Source organism: Neoarius graeffei, chromosome 23 (assembly GCF_027579695.1).
Source record: "Neoarius graeffei isolate fNeoGra1 chromosome 23, fNeoGra1.pri, whole genome shotgun sequence".
Classification (NCBI taxonomy): Eukaryota; Metazoa; Chordata; class Actinopteri; order Siluriformes; family Ariidae; genus Neoarius; species Neoarius graeffei.
In genome coordinates, this window is record NC_083591.1 from 54365841 (window position 1) to 54382506 (window position 16666).

General features: G+C 42.4%; 1 protein-coding gene across 2 annotated transcripts in view; it reads left to right on the forward strand.

Annotated features, from left to right (window-relative positions):
- The first annotated feature begins 7561 nt into the window (after window positions 1-7561).
- The window catches only part of wacb (WW domain containing adaptor with coiled-coil b), a 31065-nt gene continuing 21960 nt past the window's right edge, over window positions 7562-16666 (forward strand). For both annotated transcript variants that reach the window (XM_060906421.1, XM_060906422.1), the window contains exons 1-3: window positions 7562-7795; window positions 8040-8073; window positions 12844-13018. In XM_060906421.1, the coding sequence (XP_060762404.1) occupies window positions 7755-7795; window positions 8040-8073; window positions 12844-13018 (250 nt within the window). In that variant the 5' untranslated portion in view covers window positions 7562-7754. The remainder of the gene's footprint in view (window positions 7796-8039; window positions 8074-12843; window positions 13019-16666) is intronic.

Genomic DNA, 16666 nt, shown 5'->3' on the forward strand with positions numbered 1-16666 from the left:
GCTTTTATGGCTGAGGACTACAGTTGACTTGCTAACTTTAGGACTGCAGTTGTCATGAACAGTTTTGCACTCAAGTTTCCATCAGTAAAGAGTTATAGCATCAGTGAAACTGACTTCATGTTAAAACTGTTAAAAGTGTTATAATCACATTGTCTGTTATCACCCAAATGAGGATGGGTTCCCTTTTGAGTCTGGTTCCTCTTAAGGTTTCTTCCTCATGTCGTCTGAGGGAGTTTTTCCTTGATACCATCGTCACAGGCTTGCTCATTGGGGATAAAGTAGGGATAAAATTAGCTAATTTTTAAAGTCATTCAAATTCTGTAAAGCTGCTTTGCGACAATGTCTATTATTAAAAGCGCTATAAAAATAAACTTGACTTGACTTGTTCTCTACCAGCTTGATCACTATTGTTTCATCCAGTCTTCTCAACCAGCCTTCTTGATATCCCCAAGCCATCCAATCTCCTCTCCAGCCTGGTTGAAATATCCAACATTGAGCCAATCTCTTCTAATATCTTCTTACTCCATTTTACCTCCATTATTGGCCTGCTTGCAATCTCTCCATCCACTCAACTTCCTCCACTGACCTGCTCAACATTACCAGATCCATTCTCACTGAACTATCTGTTCTCCAGCCTGTTTGATATCCATCTATCCATCCAACCTCATCTACCAGACAGCTTTAAATCCCTTTATCCATCCAGTCTCTGTTACTGACCTTTTCACCATTCCTCCAACAATCCAACCTTCTCAACTGCTTTGCTATCCCTCTATCCATCCAACCTCTGCTAGTTCCCTTATTTATACCCCTCCAGCCACTCAACCTTTTCTACTGGTTCTTGATTCCCATCTATTGAGTCAACCTTCTTAACCCTCAATCCATTATTCTACCAACCAACTCAATATCTCTCCATCCATCCACTCTCCTCTACAAGCCTGTTCTATTTTCATCCACCCATCACCGCCTATTAACCTGCTTACTCTCTCTTCACCTGTCCAACCTCTTCTACTGACCTGCTTTGATACCATCCATCCAACCTCCTAACTTTGGTTGTTGCATTAAATTTTCTGGTCATACGGTTTATATTAAGCATTTAAAAAACAAACCAAAACAGATCATATTTCTGTCATGCATTGGGTTGTAGCAAAACCTTCACACTTTATTCAGATTCTGTTATTACAGGCTGAGTGAAAACTTACTCCCATGATGAGTAGATGTGTACATCATGTCTTCTCCGAGCTGAAGGGTGGGAAGAGAGCAGGTTTCAGTATCGCAGTCCAGGTAGAAAACAAAGTGTACCAATGATAAATTGGACAAAGGCTTCAGTTGTTAACTGGAGTTCAGCTCAAAATTGTCTCATAAATATAATCAGAAACAGTCGTTGGCTGAAATGGATTATTATGAGATGATCAAAATGGGATTGTTTGGTAAAAAATGAAAATTACATAATTTCCTACTTATGTGAAATTTAGTCAAGAAGCCAAGGCATGTTTGGTGCCTGACGTTTACTTCTTTGATCTGATTATTTGTTTAAGGCAGTTAAAGTTTCACCAGTCACTCATTTCACTTTCCTTTCAATGACTATACTTCCACCTGGTGGAGAATCTACACCATGCCATATGATGAGCTATACTAATGCTACACCAAGTTTTCACCTGCGATCATCACAAAAACTGAAGAGTATGTTCATCTATGGTCACTTTAATGCTTTGTGTAATTTCCCAAGACAGCTTGGACCCCTTCGATCGCTTCTTGTGGGTATACTGTATAGCTATTTGCTTTATTTAATTCAGCTTGATGTATTTCTTCAGTTCCCAGCCTTTAACAAGAAATAAACTAAATTTATTTGTGCTAATAAATGACTACTTCAAGTCTTTCTGTTTCTCAGAGGAGAAATTTTGAAGTAGCAGAAAGGCTTGAACTTGCACTAGTCCATGGGTTTCCTGAATTTTAAATCTTGGAAGATCTGAAATTATCATAGAGCTTACAACCCCGATTCCAAAAAAGTTGGGACAAAGTACAAATTGTAAATAAAAAAATGGAATGCAATGATGTGGAAGTTTCAAAATTCCATATTTTATTCAGAATAGAACATAGATGACATATCAAATGTTTAAACTGAGAAAATGTATCATTTAAAGAGAAAAATTAGGTGATTTTAAATTTCATGACAGCAACACATCTCAAAAAAGTTGGGACAAGGCTATGTTTACCACTGTGAGACATCCCCTTTTCTCTTTACAACAGTCTGTAAATGTCTGGGGACTGAGGAGACAAGTTGCTCAAGTTTAGGGATAGGAATGTTAACCCATTCTTGTCTAATGTAGGATTCTAGTTGCTCAACTGTCTTAGGTCTTTTTTGTTGTGTCTTCCATTTTATGATGCGCCAAATGTTTTCTATGGGTGAAAGATCTGGACTGCAGGCTGGCCAGTTCAGTACCCGGACCCTTCTTCTACGCAGCCATGATGCTGTAATTGATGCAGTATGTGGTTTGGCATTGTCATGTTGGAAAATGCAAGGTCTTCCCTGAAAGAGACGTCGTCTGGATGGGAGCATATGTTGCTCTAGAACCTGGATATACCTTTCAGCATTGATGGTGTCTTTCCAGATGTGTAAGCTGCCCATGCCACACGCACTAATGCAACCCCATACCATCAGAGATGCAGGCTTCTGAACTGAGCGCTGATAACAACTTGGATCGTCCTTCTCCTCTTTAGTCCGAATGACATGGCGTCCCTGATTACCAAAAAGAACTTCAAATTTTGATTCGTCTGACCACAGAACAGTTTTCCACTTTGCCACAGTCCATTTTAAATGAGCCTTGGCCCAGAGAAGACGTCTGCATTTCTGGATCATGTTTAGATACAGCTTCTTCTTTGAAATAGAGTTTTAGCTGGCAACGGTGGATGGCACGGTGAATTGTGTTCACAGATAATGTTCTCTGGAAATATTCCTGAGCCCATTTTATGATTTCCAATACAGAAGCATGCCTGTACGTGACGCAGTGCCGTCTAAGGGCCCGAAGATCACGGGCACCCAGTATGGTTTTCCGGCCTTGACCCTTACGCACAGAGATTCTTCCAGATTCTCTGAATCTTTTGATGATATTATGCACTGTAGATGATGATATGTTCAAACTCTTTGCAATTTTACACTGTCAAACTCCTTTCTGATATTGCTCCACTATTTGTCGGCGCAAAATTAGGGGGATTGGTGATCCTCTTCCCATCTTTACTTCTGAGAGCCGCTGCCACTCCAAGATGCTCTTTTTATACCCAGTCATGTTAATGACCTATTGCCAATTGACCTAATGAGTTGCAATTTGGTCCTCCAGCTGTTCCTTTTTTGTACCTTTAACTTTTCCAGCCTCTTATTGCCCCTGTCCCAACTTTTTTGAGATGTGTTGCTGTCATGAAATTTCAAATGAGCCAATATTTGGCATGAAATTTCAAAATGTCTCACTTTCGACATTTGATATGTTGTCTATGTTCTATTGTGAATACAATATCAGTTTTTGAGATTTGTAAATTATTGCATTCCGTTTTAATTTACAATTTGTACTTTGTCCCAACTTTTTTGGAATCGGGGTTGTAAATTCCATGCCACGGTATTGACACTAATAATTACACTTTAAATATATGAGCATTCTGAGGTTTTTGACATGACAACACATGTGCTTCTCCACTACCTGGTTATCCTAAGGCTTATTATTTAACATAATACAGTATTTAACATAAAATGTGAAGTAACATGCTTAATCATTGCAACCCAACCATCCGTAATGTATTTGTTTCCCTAAACCTACAGAATATTGCAATATAAATAAAAACGAAGCCTCATTCTATACAATTCATACACTGCATTTACATTTACTGTAAACTGTATATTTTATACTGCCAATATACACATTATTTCATAATATTTGATCTGGATCTACATGCCTAGATTGTACATATCACATTTATGCTTTTATACAAAGTGCTAAAATCAGAGAATTGCGATAAAGGCTTACTTACAATCCAGGGAGATGATTCTGTATTGAGTCACAACTGTTGTACCATGAAGTCACTTATCAATGCCGACCCAGTTACAGAGTGCCAACATGAGCCCCAACATCAATAAACCTCACTTAATAAATACAATATGCAACGACTGTTTACTGAGTTCTTTATGTTTTCTGTGATTTTGTTCAATTTATTTGATGAAAGGGATTAAAATGTATTTTTATACCAAGACATTTGGCTTGACAAACAAGGGGACGACATTTTCAGTGAGACTCTGAAATAAAAACAAAACAAAAGACCTAATAACCAGCACACAAAAAAATACTGTTGAAGGTGGCACAGTAGTACAGTGATGAACACTAATGCATCACAGCAAAAAGGTTCTGGGTTCGAACCTGCTGAACTTCCCTGAACTTCAGGAAACCAGACACCCTGAAGGAAACCCATACAGGCATGGGGAGAACATGCAAACTTGTTACTTGTGTTTGCATGTTCTCTCTGTGCCTGTGTGGGTTTCGTCCGGGGTCTACGGTTTCCTCCGACAGTCCAAAGACATACAGATTAGGTTGATTTTAAATAGGTGTGAATGTGAAATGCTGTCTATCTCTCTGTGTCAACCCTGCTTCCAAGATGATTGGTGACCTGTCCAGGGTGAACCCTGTCTCTCGCCCAAAGTCAGCTGGGATTGGCTCCAGCTCACCTGCAACACTAATGGATAAAAGAATGGATGAATGAATGAATCCATCCATTATCTGTAGCCAGTTATCCTGTTCTACAGGGTTGCAGGCAAGCTGGAGCCCATCTCAACCGGCGAGAAGCGGAGTACACCCTGGACAAGTCGCCAGGTCATCGCAGGACTGACACATAGAGACAAGTCAAGTTTATTTATATAGCACTTTTAACAATAAACATTGTCGCAAAGCAGCTTTACAGAATTTGAATGACTTAAAATATGAGCTAATTTTATCCCTAACCTATCCCCAATGAGCGAGCCTGTGGCGACGGTGGCAAGGAAAAACTCCCTCAGATGACATGAGGAAGAAACCTTGAGAGGAACCAGACTCAAAAGGGAACCCATCCCCATCCGGGCAACAACAGACAACATGACTATAACATTAACAGTCCTAACATAAAGTCAGCTTCATTGATGCTATAAACCCCCCACCGACGGAAACCCAAGCACAAAACCGTTCACGACAACCATAGTCCCAAAGTCAGCAAGTCAACTGCAGTCCCCAGCCACAAAAGCACCACTGCAAGAGTCCAGAGCGTCCTCCAGGCGTGACCCCCAACTGTCCACATGGGGCCGCCCTCCTCAGGAACGATGCGATGAGACTCCAACCAGACACAGGGCACCAGGATGGATCAGGCAGGTCCGAGGAGCAGAAGAGGTCAGCATCTCGATCCCAGGACCGACATGTAACTCAGAGGGACAGATTTTTTTTTGGGGGGGGAGAAGAGAGAGAAAACACAGGTTGTTAGGTATGCCCAATGTCACCTGAATAAGTGGGAACAGTATACATATTGCACCGAGTACAAGCAGGGTACTAACTATGACAGCATAACTAAAAGGAGAGAGCCAGAAGGTAACACAGGCATGAGGGAGCCCCGGGACATAAAGCAGCAGCCACTACACCGTCAACAAACTCGAGTGAGCAAGCGAGTGGGGACTGACAGCATCCATACATCCCAGTTTACCAAAACACTCTGTCTGAGGACCCTCCAGATCTACACCTTTACCTCATAAACACCGTTAACACAAGGCTTGACTAAACAGATATGTTTTCAGTTGAGACTTAAACACTGAGACTGTGTCTGATTCCCGAACACTACTTGGAAGGCTGTTCCATAACTCTGGGGCTTTGTAAGAAAAGGCTCTTTTCTTACAAAGCCCCACAACCATTCACACTTACGGTCAATTTAGAGCCACCAATTATCCTAACCTGCATATCTTTGGACTGTGGGGGAAACCAGAGCACCCGGAGGAAACCCACACACACACACAGGGAGAACATGCAAACTCCACACAGAAAGGCCCTCATTGGCCACTGGGCTCTAACCCAGAACCTTCTTACTATGAGGTGACAGTGCTAACCACTACACCACCGTGCCGCCCCACAATAATAATAATAATAATAATAATAATAGGGCGGCACGGTGGTGTAGTGGTTAGCGCTGTCGCCTCACAGCAAGAAGGTCCGGGTTCGAGCCCCGTGGCCGGCGAGGGCCTTTCTATGCGGAGTTTGCATGTTCTCCCCGTGTCCGCGTGGGTTTCCTCCGGGTGCTCCGGTTTCCCCCACAGTCCAAAGACATGCAGGTTAGGTTAACTGGTGACTCTAAATTGACCGTAGGTGTGAATGTGAGTGTGAATGGTTGTCTATGTGTCAGCCCTGTGATGACCTGGCGACTTGTCCAGGGTGTACCCCGCCTTTCGCCCGTAGTCAGCTGGGATAGGCTCCAGCTTGCCTGCGACCCTGTAGAACAGGATAAAGCGGCTAGAGATAATGAGATGAGATGAGATAATAATAATAAACACGAAAGCCGAAAACCTGAATCGATTCATTTTCCGCCAAATTGATTCTACCGACTCATTTAAAGATTCGTTTGAAGAAGAATCGAACATAGAGTTATTCGATCACAGGATTTGTTTGGTCAATTCCCAAACTCATTCCAGGTGTTCCAGGTGAAACGACGGACTTGATTCCATACAATAATCGAGTCAATTTAAGACAATAATAAATTTGAAAAACTAAAGCCCATTTTATTCATTCATTTTTGCAAATTGATTCCTCTGACTCATTTAAGGAGTCGTTTTATGTATGACTCGAACTGAAATGACTCGACCGTAGACTGATTCCATCACAGAAATGTTCTGATCCCAGTTATTTTTTGATTTGCGGGATTCCAGTTTGTTCGATTCTCCACAAATAAAGTGTGTGTGTGTGTGTGTGTTTTCAATTCGATTCCTCTGACTCATTTAAAGAGTCGTTTGAGAAAGAATCGAACGTGAAGTACTTCGATCACAGGCATCTTGGAGTCCAGTCTGACTTCAAGCATTTGATTCTGTAAAATCATCGTTTTGAAACACGAAAGCCCTTTTGACGGAAACAAACTAACATTCATGCTGTACTGTGTATTTATGCCTTTTCTAATTTGTCATATCCTGTCATTTATAATAAACAACGGCCATTTTAAACGGAAAGCTAATGCTAGCTAAATTACATTAGCTCCTTCAGGTAGCATAGCAGCATAGCGTTACGATGTTTCAGCGTTGATTACTGTATTTTATTCTAAGCCATTTTCTACATTTTACATTGTAGTTCTACAAAATAAGCACTTTGTCAGAATTATGTTTATGACGTGGAGGAAGGCTTTTGTCAGACAGAACCATCGTCGATTTGAATCAACGTCACTGTGTAGAATCGATTCCAAAGCTTTGAGTCGACTCTCTCATCCCAATTGCTGAAGGAATAGAGATTCGATTCTTTTCAGAATCGACTCCCAGATCTTATGATTTACTTTTAGTGATTCGCCCATCACCACTGAGAGGCGCTACTGAGTCAACTGAAGAGATGATGATGGACCGTCGGCTTTCTCCCGAATAGCAAAGCGGCTTTACGACTTTTCACTTTTTCCTTAACGTTTTTTATATTTACACACACACAGTCAGTAAGACAGTTTGTGTGGCTTTAAATCAAGCTAAGTGTTAAAACTCGAGCTGTAACGCACTCACATTAAACACGGCTTTAATGGTAATGCATGCACGGAAACAACCGAGACTCACTGATGGGTAAACATACACCGTTTTTATCTCAACATTCCTCGTTTTATATCATTTTAACCCACTCTGTGCATTTACAGGAGTCCAAATGAGTTCACAATGGGCGTGAGGGAAAAATCATTTGGGCTTTAATTTGGAAAAAGTGAATCACTTTAATAATGTGGAAGTGCTAGCATAGCAAGCTAGCTTTTATATGCGCAAAAGTTAACCAACGCTGCTTCCTCATAAACTTTTTTTTGTTATTTTTCCACAGGTGTAACGAGCGAAGGGATTATCAGTCTTACCAGGTGAGTCTAAAACTAGCTAGAAATAGAAAGCAAGGTGTATAGGTGCTAACATTAGAGATATAATTTCATAAAGTAAAGTATTTAGCCAGACAAGCTAAGCTAAGTTAGCAAGATACGGGCCTGTGTGTACTTTGCCTATCGCTAGCTATGCTAGGCAGAAGCTTGGGCTGAGTCCGAAATGCCGCTTCTTCCCTATTATGAGTTCACTCTTTAGCGCGCGAGCACGCATCTTTTTATACCCTAAGTAGTGCACTTGATGGTTAACATCGATGTATTTGGGATTTGTCCTTAGTTTTTTGATATTCACCTTAGTCTAGCTAGCTAGCTAGTCTTTTTTGTTTGTTTGGTTTTTTTTAATGCGTAATTTTTAAGATTTGTGTCTGGGGGAAAAAAGACTTAGCAATGTTTTGTAGTTAATTATGGGTCTGAGAGTAAAAATTGGAATTGTATTTATAATTTATGGTTAAAGAATTTCAGATTCAAGTTTATTGCCATGTATATTCTCACATAGAAAGAATGTGCTTTGGTGACTGGTGCATTAACAGTTAAGGGTGGGGGGGATACAAAAGTAGTTATATAAATAGACTAAAAAACAAGCAGAATCTCTAAAATATACAAATTTGAAAAGTGGACATATTTAAAGGATATGGGACATGGATTTTTTTCTGGGCATAATTATGTATAAAGGACATAAGAAATGCCATTTAAATCACTGCAGGGTGTCAAAAATGTGAAAATCATCACATTATTCAAGTTTTTTTTTTTATACATCAGTAGGCTTTCGTCTAAACCGGGGAACAGGGGCACTGCGCCCTCATATGCCGCTTTTCCACTACAAACGCGGCTGAGCCGTGCCGTGCTGAGTCGAGCTGAGTGGGGCTGTTGGAGTTGCATTTCGACTACAACCGCGCTGAACCGTGCTGGCTGGAAGTGGGTGGACACATTGGGTGGAGTTAGCGAAAGTGGGTGGACGTCAGGTGATGTCGTTAAGCAGCGCAAACAGTGACATCAGTGAGCTTTTAAGCGGTAGTCTCACGACCCGAATAGTAAACAATAAACATGGAGGACATGGAGTCGTTAGTGTTGCTGGTCTTGGTGCTGTGGCTTGTTGTCACCGACAACGCGGACAGATACTGGCAAGAGCGTATAGATGAGGCGAGGCGCATAAGGCTTCAGAAATTCTCGTAATTCGTAATTCTTCTCCTTCCGGGTTTGCGGTGTTTACAGATCCCAGTGCGCTCGCGGGGCGTGTGTGGGCATGTGAGGACACTCCTCCTCACCAATCAGTGCACAGGGGAGTGTCTGCTCACGCCCCCAACCTCACTCGGCACGGCTTGGCTCGCTTCAGCCCCACTCCAAAACGGTGCGAGTTTTAGGGGCTAAGCAGGGCTGAAACGAGCTGAGTCGTGCTGGTTTTTGGTAGTCGAAACGCAAGCCGTGTCGGGCTGAAGTGAGCTGAAGCGAGCTGAAGTGAGCTGAAAAAGGGTAGTGGAAAAGGGCCATTACTCTCGGCGTGCGCCCCCTTACCGAAATGCCGATTGAACCCCAAGTCACACTTAGACCATGCACTTATATGCTACTGCACAACATGCAGTCTTTCTCAAAACGATCTTTTCTCCGTGAAAACATCCCAGCAACACCACGTGACAATGTGTCTGCTCATCAAATACGTTATAATTACTCCAAAAATATTCCAATCATAGTAGATACACCGCCAGACGGTGCAAAAACAATCCGAATTGGCGTTTTCCAGACTGAGGCGCCATGTTTGTTTACTTGTCGCAGCTGCTCTCGCGAGATTTGACATGGGTTACATACAAGGTCAGCTGACTTGTAGAGCGAGATTACTGAATGACCTTTCACCCACCGGTGCGGGAGCTTTTGACAGAAGTAGTTCGCGAGTTGTTTTTGTTGACACTTGGGCATTTAAAGATGTCATCCCGCAGCACGAAACGGAAGAAAGCCAAAGACTGTCCGGGGCAGAAGAAGATTACTTCTTTCTTTTTCAATGTTGACAGACAATTTGTTACAATTTCCCTCTCAGATAGCCTCAGAATGTCCCATTGTAGCCTCAATTTTTCAAAGGCTTTGCACGGCGGAGAGGGGGGGACAACCGGCACCATCCCCCCCCCCCGCTTCGCTCCCTCGCCATGGTGAGCGCCCTCATACTAAATTTTTCTAGAAAAAACCCTGCATCAGCGTAAAACAATGATTCGTTAATTAGCTAGGTGGTCACGTGACCCGTGACGTAACAAAAACTTTCCAAGGAGCCAGCGCTTGGGAATCTAATGTAAACAGGTTACCGAAATGGACACCATCGACAGTGACATTCCCGATGTTTCACAGAGATGTGAAGTTAGACCCTATCAATTCGAACCGATAGCTGGAAATTCACATGAACATGGATCTTGTCTTTACTCTGATGGGTCAGATGATTCTGAGAGTGAGGGTTCATTCAGCCCTCATGAAACTGAAAGCGGTCGGCTGGATAACACTTCCTGGTAAGTTAAAAACAATTCTGCTCAAAGGCTAATGATCTGTTGAAAGAAGTATTATTTTTGTATCATACATTGAAAGTTCATCATAGATCTAGCTAAAGTCCGTTACAAGCTAGTTTTTTTTTTTTGCTGATATTTTTCGAGATTGATTGAGATACAATGCTTCCAGAGTCCAAGATGAAAACATTCAAAATGGCGAAACGAGTCAGAATTATGATAATCAATAATTGATACACCCAAAATTATAATACTAATCCTTACCTCGGCTTTCAGTCGCTTAGCGAATGCACCTCGGCATTTTTCCGCATGAGGCCCATGGTAAAACCACACTTCCAGGAGGGGCTGCCGTCTACCTCCCAAGCCGGCCGAGAGCGCTCCTCGTCGGGCACGGCCAGGCGGGCGAATGCCCTGGTTCGTCCGCCCTGTCTAAAAAATAATGGTACAACTCCGAGTGAAGGTAAATTTGGCTTGGCAATTAATTTCGTTCAGTACCTGAGTATTAAAGTTGAAAGAATCCTCTGTGAAATGGTCCGAACACAGTTTGTGGGAAACAGTAGGTGCAAAGTTTTTTCTACGGCAATAGTGAGCCCACACTTTCCTCAGCTTCGGGTCCTTGGGGAATGCAAAAAAAACTTACTCCAGGGCATTTCTCATTGGAATTATTGCAACCATAAGCAGCACAATACACCATGATGTCCAATGTACTTTAAAGACTATAAAAACAATTTTCTTGTCATCCACTTCTCCATTCATCTACCCGCTTGTGCTGTGCCCGAAAGTTTTTGTGACGTATGATCACGTGACAGCGGCTCTTCCGGTTGTAGAAAATGCATATCGGAAGTCGAGCAGAAATGCCATATAATCATCACGAATATAACGATTTTGCTGAATTTAATAGATGATTTTGTATTTGTTGATGCAATTAATTCATATTTTTAACGGAAAGAAACTGATATAGCGTGCATTTATGTTTCATGTCCCATATCCTTTAAGGGGTATGTGCATGGGTTGATTTGAAGTCCAAACTGTACAGGATGAAGAAGAAGAGTGATGACATGAATGTGCAAGAAGAAGAGAACCTGCGCGTGCAGTGGGTTAAATGAATAAATAGCTGAGCCGTACGGGGTGAGCCGGAATGTGCAATAAAAGTTCACAGGATGAAGATGACCATCAGATGAAACGTGCAAAATGGCAGTTCAGAGACGTGTAAGGTTAGAGTTTAGTCAGTGGAGTCTCTGATCTTGTTGATGAAGCCATCAGATGCAGTGGGGGAAAACCTGGCCTTATGGTGTGAGGTTTTGGTTCTAATGAACCGCAGCCTCCTACCAGAAGGGAGTGACTCAAAAAGTTTGTGTCCGGGTTAAGAGGGGTCGGCCCCAATCCTTTCTGCTCTCCTCAGGGTGGGTCCTGGACTCGTACAGGTCCTGAAGAGACAGAAGGTTGCAGTCGGTCGTCCTCTCAGCAGAGCGAATGATGCGCTGCAGTCTGCCCTTGTCCTTAGCAGTGGCAGCAGTGTACCAGATGGCGGTGTAGACGTGCACCATCGTTGTCTTTGGCAGCTCAAACTTCTAAAACTGCCGCAGGAAGTACATCCTCTGCTGTGCTTTATTGGTGGGAGGGCAGGTATTCGTCTCCCATTTGAGGTCCTAAGTGATTGTAGTGCCCAGGAAGCGGAAATGCCGTAACCAAAGAGGTTACTGGGGAGTCAGACAGGGTGATGGAAGGTAGGATGGAGCAGAGCTCGTCCTGAAGTCTACAATCATCTCTGCTGTCTTTAGAGCATTGAGCTCCGAGTTGTTCTGCCTGCACCAGGACACCAGATGGTCAGTCTGCCACCTGTAGGCAGACTCCTTCTCATCAGAGATGAGTCCAATGAGGGTGGTGTCTGTGAACTTTAGGAGCTTGATAGACTCTGATGACTGGAGGTGCAGCTGTTGGTGTAGAAGAGAAATCCGGTGCTGATGGATGTTTCCCCAGCTTCACGTGCTGCTTCCTGTCAGACAGGAAGTCAGTGATCTACCTGCAGGTGGAGTCAGGCACGCTCAGCTGGGAGAGCTTGTCCTGCAGAAGAGCCAGGATGATGGCGTTTAAGGTATTCAAGAATAAAACGAGTGAGTTTTGTAGCAGTTCAGTGCAGAACCAGAAGGTTGGTGTTAAGGTCACTTATGGAACAAATCCCGCTCTTCCATCATGTTTTCTGCTCTTAGATTTAATTTAACATCCTGTAAGTGGTGTCTCATCAGGTTTTTTTTTTTCTCTTCCCATCATTCAGACCCTCAAATACCAATCCAAAAGTCATTCTGCAAACGAGCACCGTCATGACAAGCTCCATAACTCATCAGACCAAACTCCACCAAGCAAGATGTTGCGGCGGTCCGACAGTCCGGACAGCAAGCGAGGTGACGGAGAAGGGAGAACACCTCACGCACACCGACCCAAAGAGAGCAGTAAGTCCCAAACAGGAGGAGAGTTAAAGCCCTGTCCGTCTTCATCCACACTGCCTTCAAGTTCTCCTCAGATGGTGCTGAATTCTGAAAACATGCTTAACGTCAGCTGATCTGTCTTAGTGTTGTCTTTTATCGTATACATTCCTGTATTGTAAAATACAACACCCGTGACCTAATCGGTGACCAAACAGTGAAAGGTAGTAACGAGTCAGGATTAGAAACTCCTAACCTTTCATTAAGAATAATTCCAGCCGTAAATGAATGCAGCATCGCTGCAGCAGTGCCCGTTTTCATTAAGCTTGATTTCTGGTTGTTAGTCATTTAATTTTTGTGGCTACTGCCGCAGAGGCAAAGCGAGGCAGCAGCCACTGTCATCGAGTTGTAAGAATGAGTGTAACAGTAGTGCACAAGCATTACAATCACCAGAACGGCGAATCGTGATCTCACGATATGAAACAGTTGATCTCGCGTTATCAAAGGTACACAAGAACGAGTGGCGAAGCCGCTGTCATCGTTTGTAAGAATGAGTGTAACAATAGCGAAACTTCGTAACCAGGTTCGATTACCTGTTCTACTTCTTGATAAACTTCAGAAGCGAAATAAGAGAAACCTCGTTATAACTTCGTCGTATCGGAAGATAATCAGCAGATAAAAAGATAAACGAAATTCACCTCGTGGTTCGCCGAGGCTACTGATTCGATATCACGTAAGTGGGGTTTATTTTAAGAAAATGTACCTTTTGATCATCACAGCTTTTGTTTGGTCCTTCTGAAAGGTTTTGTAAGTTTGTTTGTTTTAAAGGAACAGTCCACCGTACTTCCATAATGAAATATGCTCTTATCTGAATTGAGACGAGCTGCTCCGTACCTCTCCGAGCGTTGCGCGACCTCCCAGTCAGTCAGACGCAGTCAGACGCGCTGTCACTCCTGTTAGCAATGTAGCTAGGCTCAGCATGGCCAATGGTATTTTTTGGGGCTGTAGTTAGATGCGACCAAACTCTTCCACGTTTTTCCTGTTTACATAGGTTTATATGACCAGTGATATGAAACAAGTTCAGTTACACAGATTGAAACGTAGCGATTTTCTATGCTATGGAAAGTCCGCACTATAATGACAGGCGTACTAACACCTTCTGCGCGCTTCGGCAGCGCATTGATACAGAGCTCAGATATCAATGCGCTGCCGAAGCGCGCAGAAGGTGTTAGTACGCCTGTCATTATAGTGCGCACTTTCCATAGCATAGAAAATCGCCACGTTTCAATTTGTGTAACTGAACTTGTTTCATATCACTGGTCATATAAACCTATGTAAACAGGAAAAACGCGGAAGAGTTTGGTCACATCTAACTACAGCCCCAAAAAATACCATTGGCCATACTGAGCCTAGCTACATTGCTAACAGGAGTGACAGCGCGTCTGACTGACTGGGAGGTCGCGCAAAGCTCGGACAGGTACGGAGCAGCTCGTCTCAATTCAGATAAGAGCATATTTCATTATGGAAGTACGGTGGACTGTTCCTTTAAGCTTTTTGGCAGATATAACGAGAAGCCGATATCAAACTAATGCTGTTTGCTTTAGTTTTTAATTTTATTTTAGTCTTTACACTACACTTGTGAAACAAAATGTGCTCATTAGTACTAAATAATGCTTCTAAAACAATTCATGAACAAGTGCTTTCTTACTGTTTTGAAAATATAGTTCACAGCACTGTATTTTGAACAAAACACGGTAAAAATTGGTAACCAGAATACTCCAAGCCCCGATGCTGCTCACAGGTTGATGAGGCGAGTAGAACTGATAACGTGTGTGTGTGTGTATATATGCGATATTTACTGTATGGACGTGGGATCAGAAAACAATTTTGTTTATAAGCAGGAGCCACGTGGACCCATAGGATACCTATTTTTTATTTCTTATCTATTAACATTTCTTATAGATTTCGGTAAAATATTCTTTCTAATATGTAACGAGTAAGAAATAAGACGCGCCACGTCACGCTGCTGTTGGGGGGACGAAAGAACGGTGGCAGGTTGGTGGGCTGAAATGGATTTGTTTTCCAGCAGCACCACATCCTGGTGTGTTTTACTTCAAACTGACAGTGGCTTGCCAATGATTACAAATGTTTGTGTGTAAAATAATCTCATCTCATTATCTCTAGCCGCTTTATCCTGTTCTACAGGGTCACAGGCAAGCTGGAGCCTATCCCAGCTGACTACGGGCGAAAGGCGGGGTACACCCTGGACAAGTCGCCAGGTCATCACAGGGCTGACACGTAGACACAGACAACCATTCACACTCACATTCACACCTACGCTCAATTTAGAGTCACCAGTTAACCTAACCTGCATGTCTTTGGACTGTGGGGGAAACCGGAGCACCCGGAGGAAACCCACGCAGATTTGGGAGAACATGCAAACTCCACACAGAAAGGCCCTCGTCGGCTACGGGGCTCGAACCCGGACCTTCTTGCTGTGAGGCGACAGTGCTAACCACTACACCACCATGCCGCCCGTGTAAAATAATGATGCCATATATTTTATCCGTTTATAGTAACGTTTTAATGTTGTGGAATACCTGTAAAATTAGTTTCTGTTCTCGTTTATGTTGTAGCAGTCATCATCAGCCAAGCTTTTTTTTTTTTTTCCCTCCTTTCTCTCTGTCTTGAGGTAAATACGTTTAAAATAAATAAATAGTCATGTTACCAAGCAACCATAAAAGCTCACTTTAAACCTGGTTTTGGATGAAACAAAATTGGATTAAACGTTATATTTAACACGTTATTGGAAATCCTATATGAGTGATTCCACGCTTATGGGTACTGAAATGGGGACATGAACTTATTTTTAAAAATTCACCTAAAACCATTTCTTTTTTTTACCATCAGGTCACAAAACATGTAATCTTTAATGAATGATATGTTAAAAGATAACTTTAATTTTCTGAGATGTAATAAAAACATATTTATATGCCAAAGTCAGAACGTAACAGAAGTGTTGTGGACATATATATATTCTCAATTTTAACAATGTAGAATTACTTTTTGAAACATAGGAAGGTGATGTTTTAGCAAATATAATTAATAAACATGTGTAGTAGAATAAATATACACATTCTTTCAATAAGATTAACATGGTATATAGCTAGATTGTAATTAATTTGTAACAGACGCGAGATGGACAATCGTAACAGAAGTAATGCAGGGGTGATAGCGTTCCGGCGCTGCGCCGGATTTCCGGCGTACCGTGGCTGGGGGAGAAAAAAAAAAAATCTAGTTCGCCCATCATTCTGAGATGCGCAGATAGACAGTAAAGGGAATTCGGAATTCCCTTTACTGTCTATCTGCGCATCTCAGAATGACACAGGACAATGGGCGAACTAGATTTTTTTTTCCCCAGCCACGGTACGCCGGAAATCCGGCGCGGCGCCGGAACGCGATCACCCCTGAGTAATGTAACAGACATCATTTTGGAACTCATAGGCTTGACTTTGGCATATAAATATGTTTTTATTACATCTCAGAAAATTAAAGTTATCTTTTAACATATTCATTAAAGATTACATGTTTTGTGACCTGATGGTAAAAAAAGAAATGGTTTTAGGTGAATAAGTTCATGTCCCCATTTCAGTACCCATAAGCGTGGAATCACTC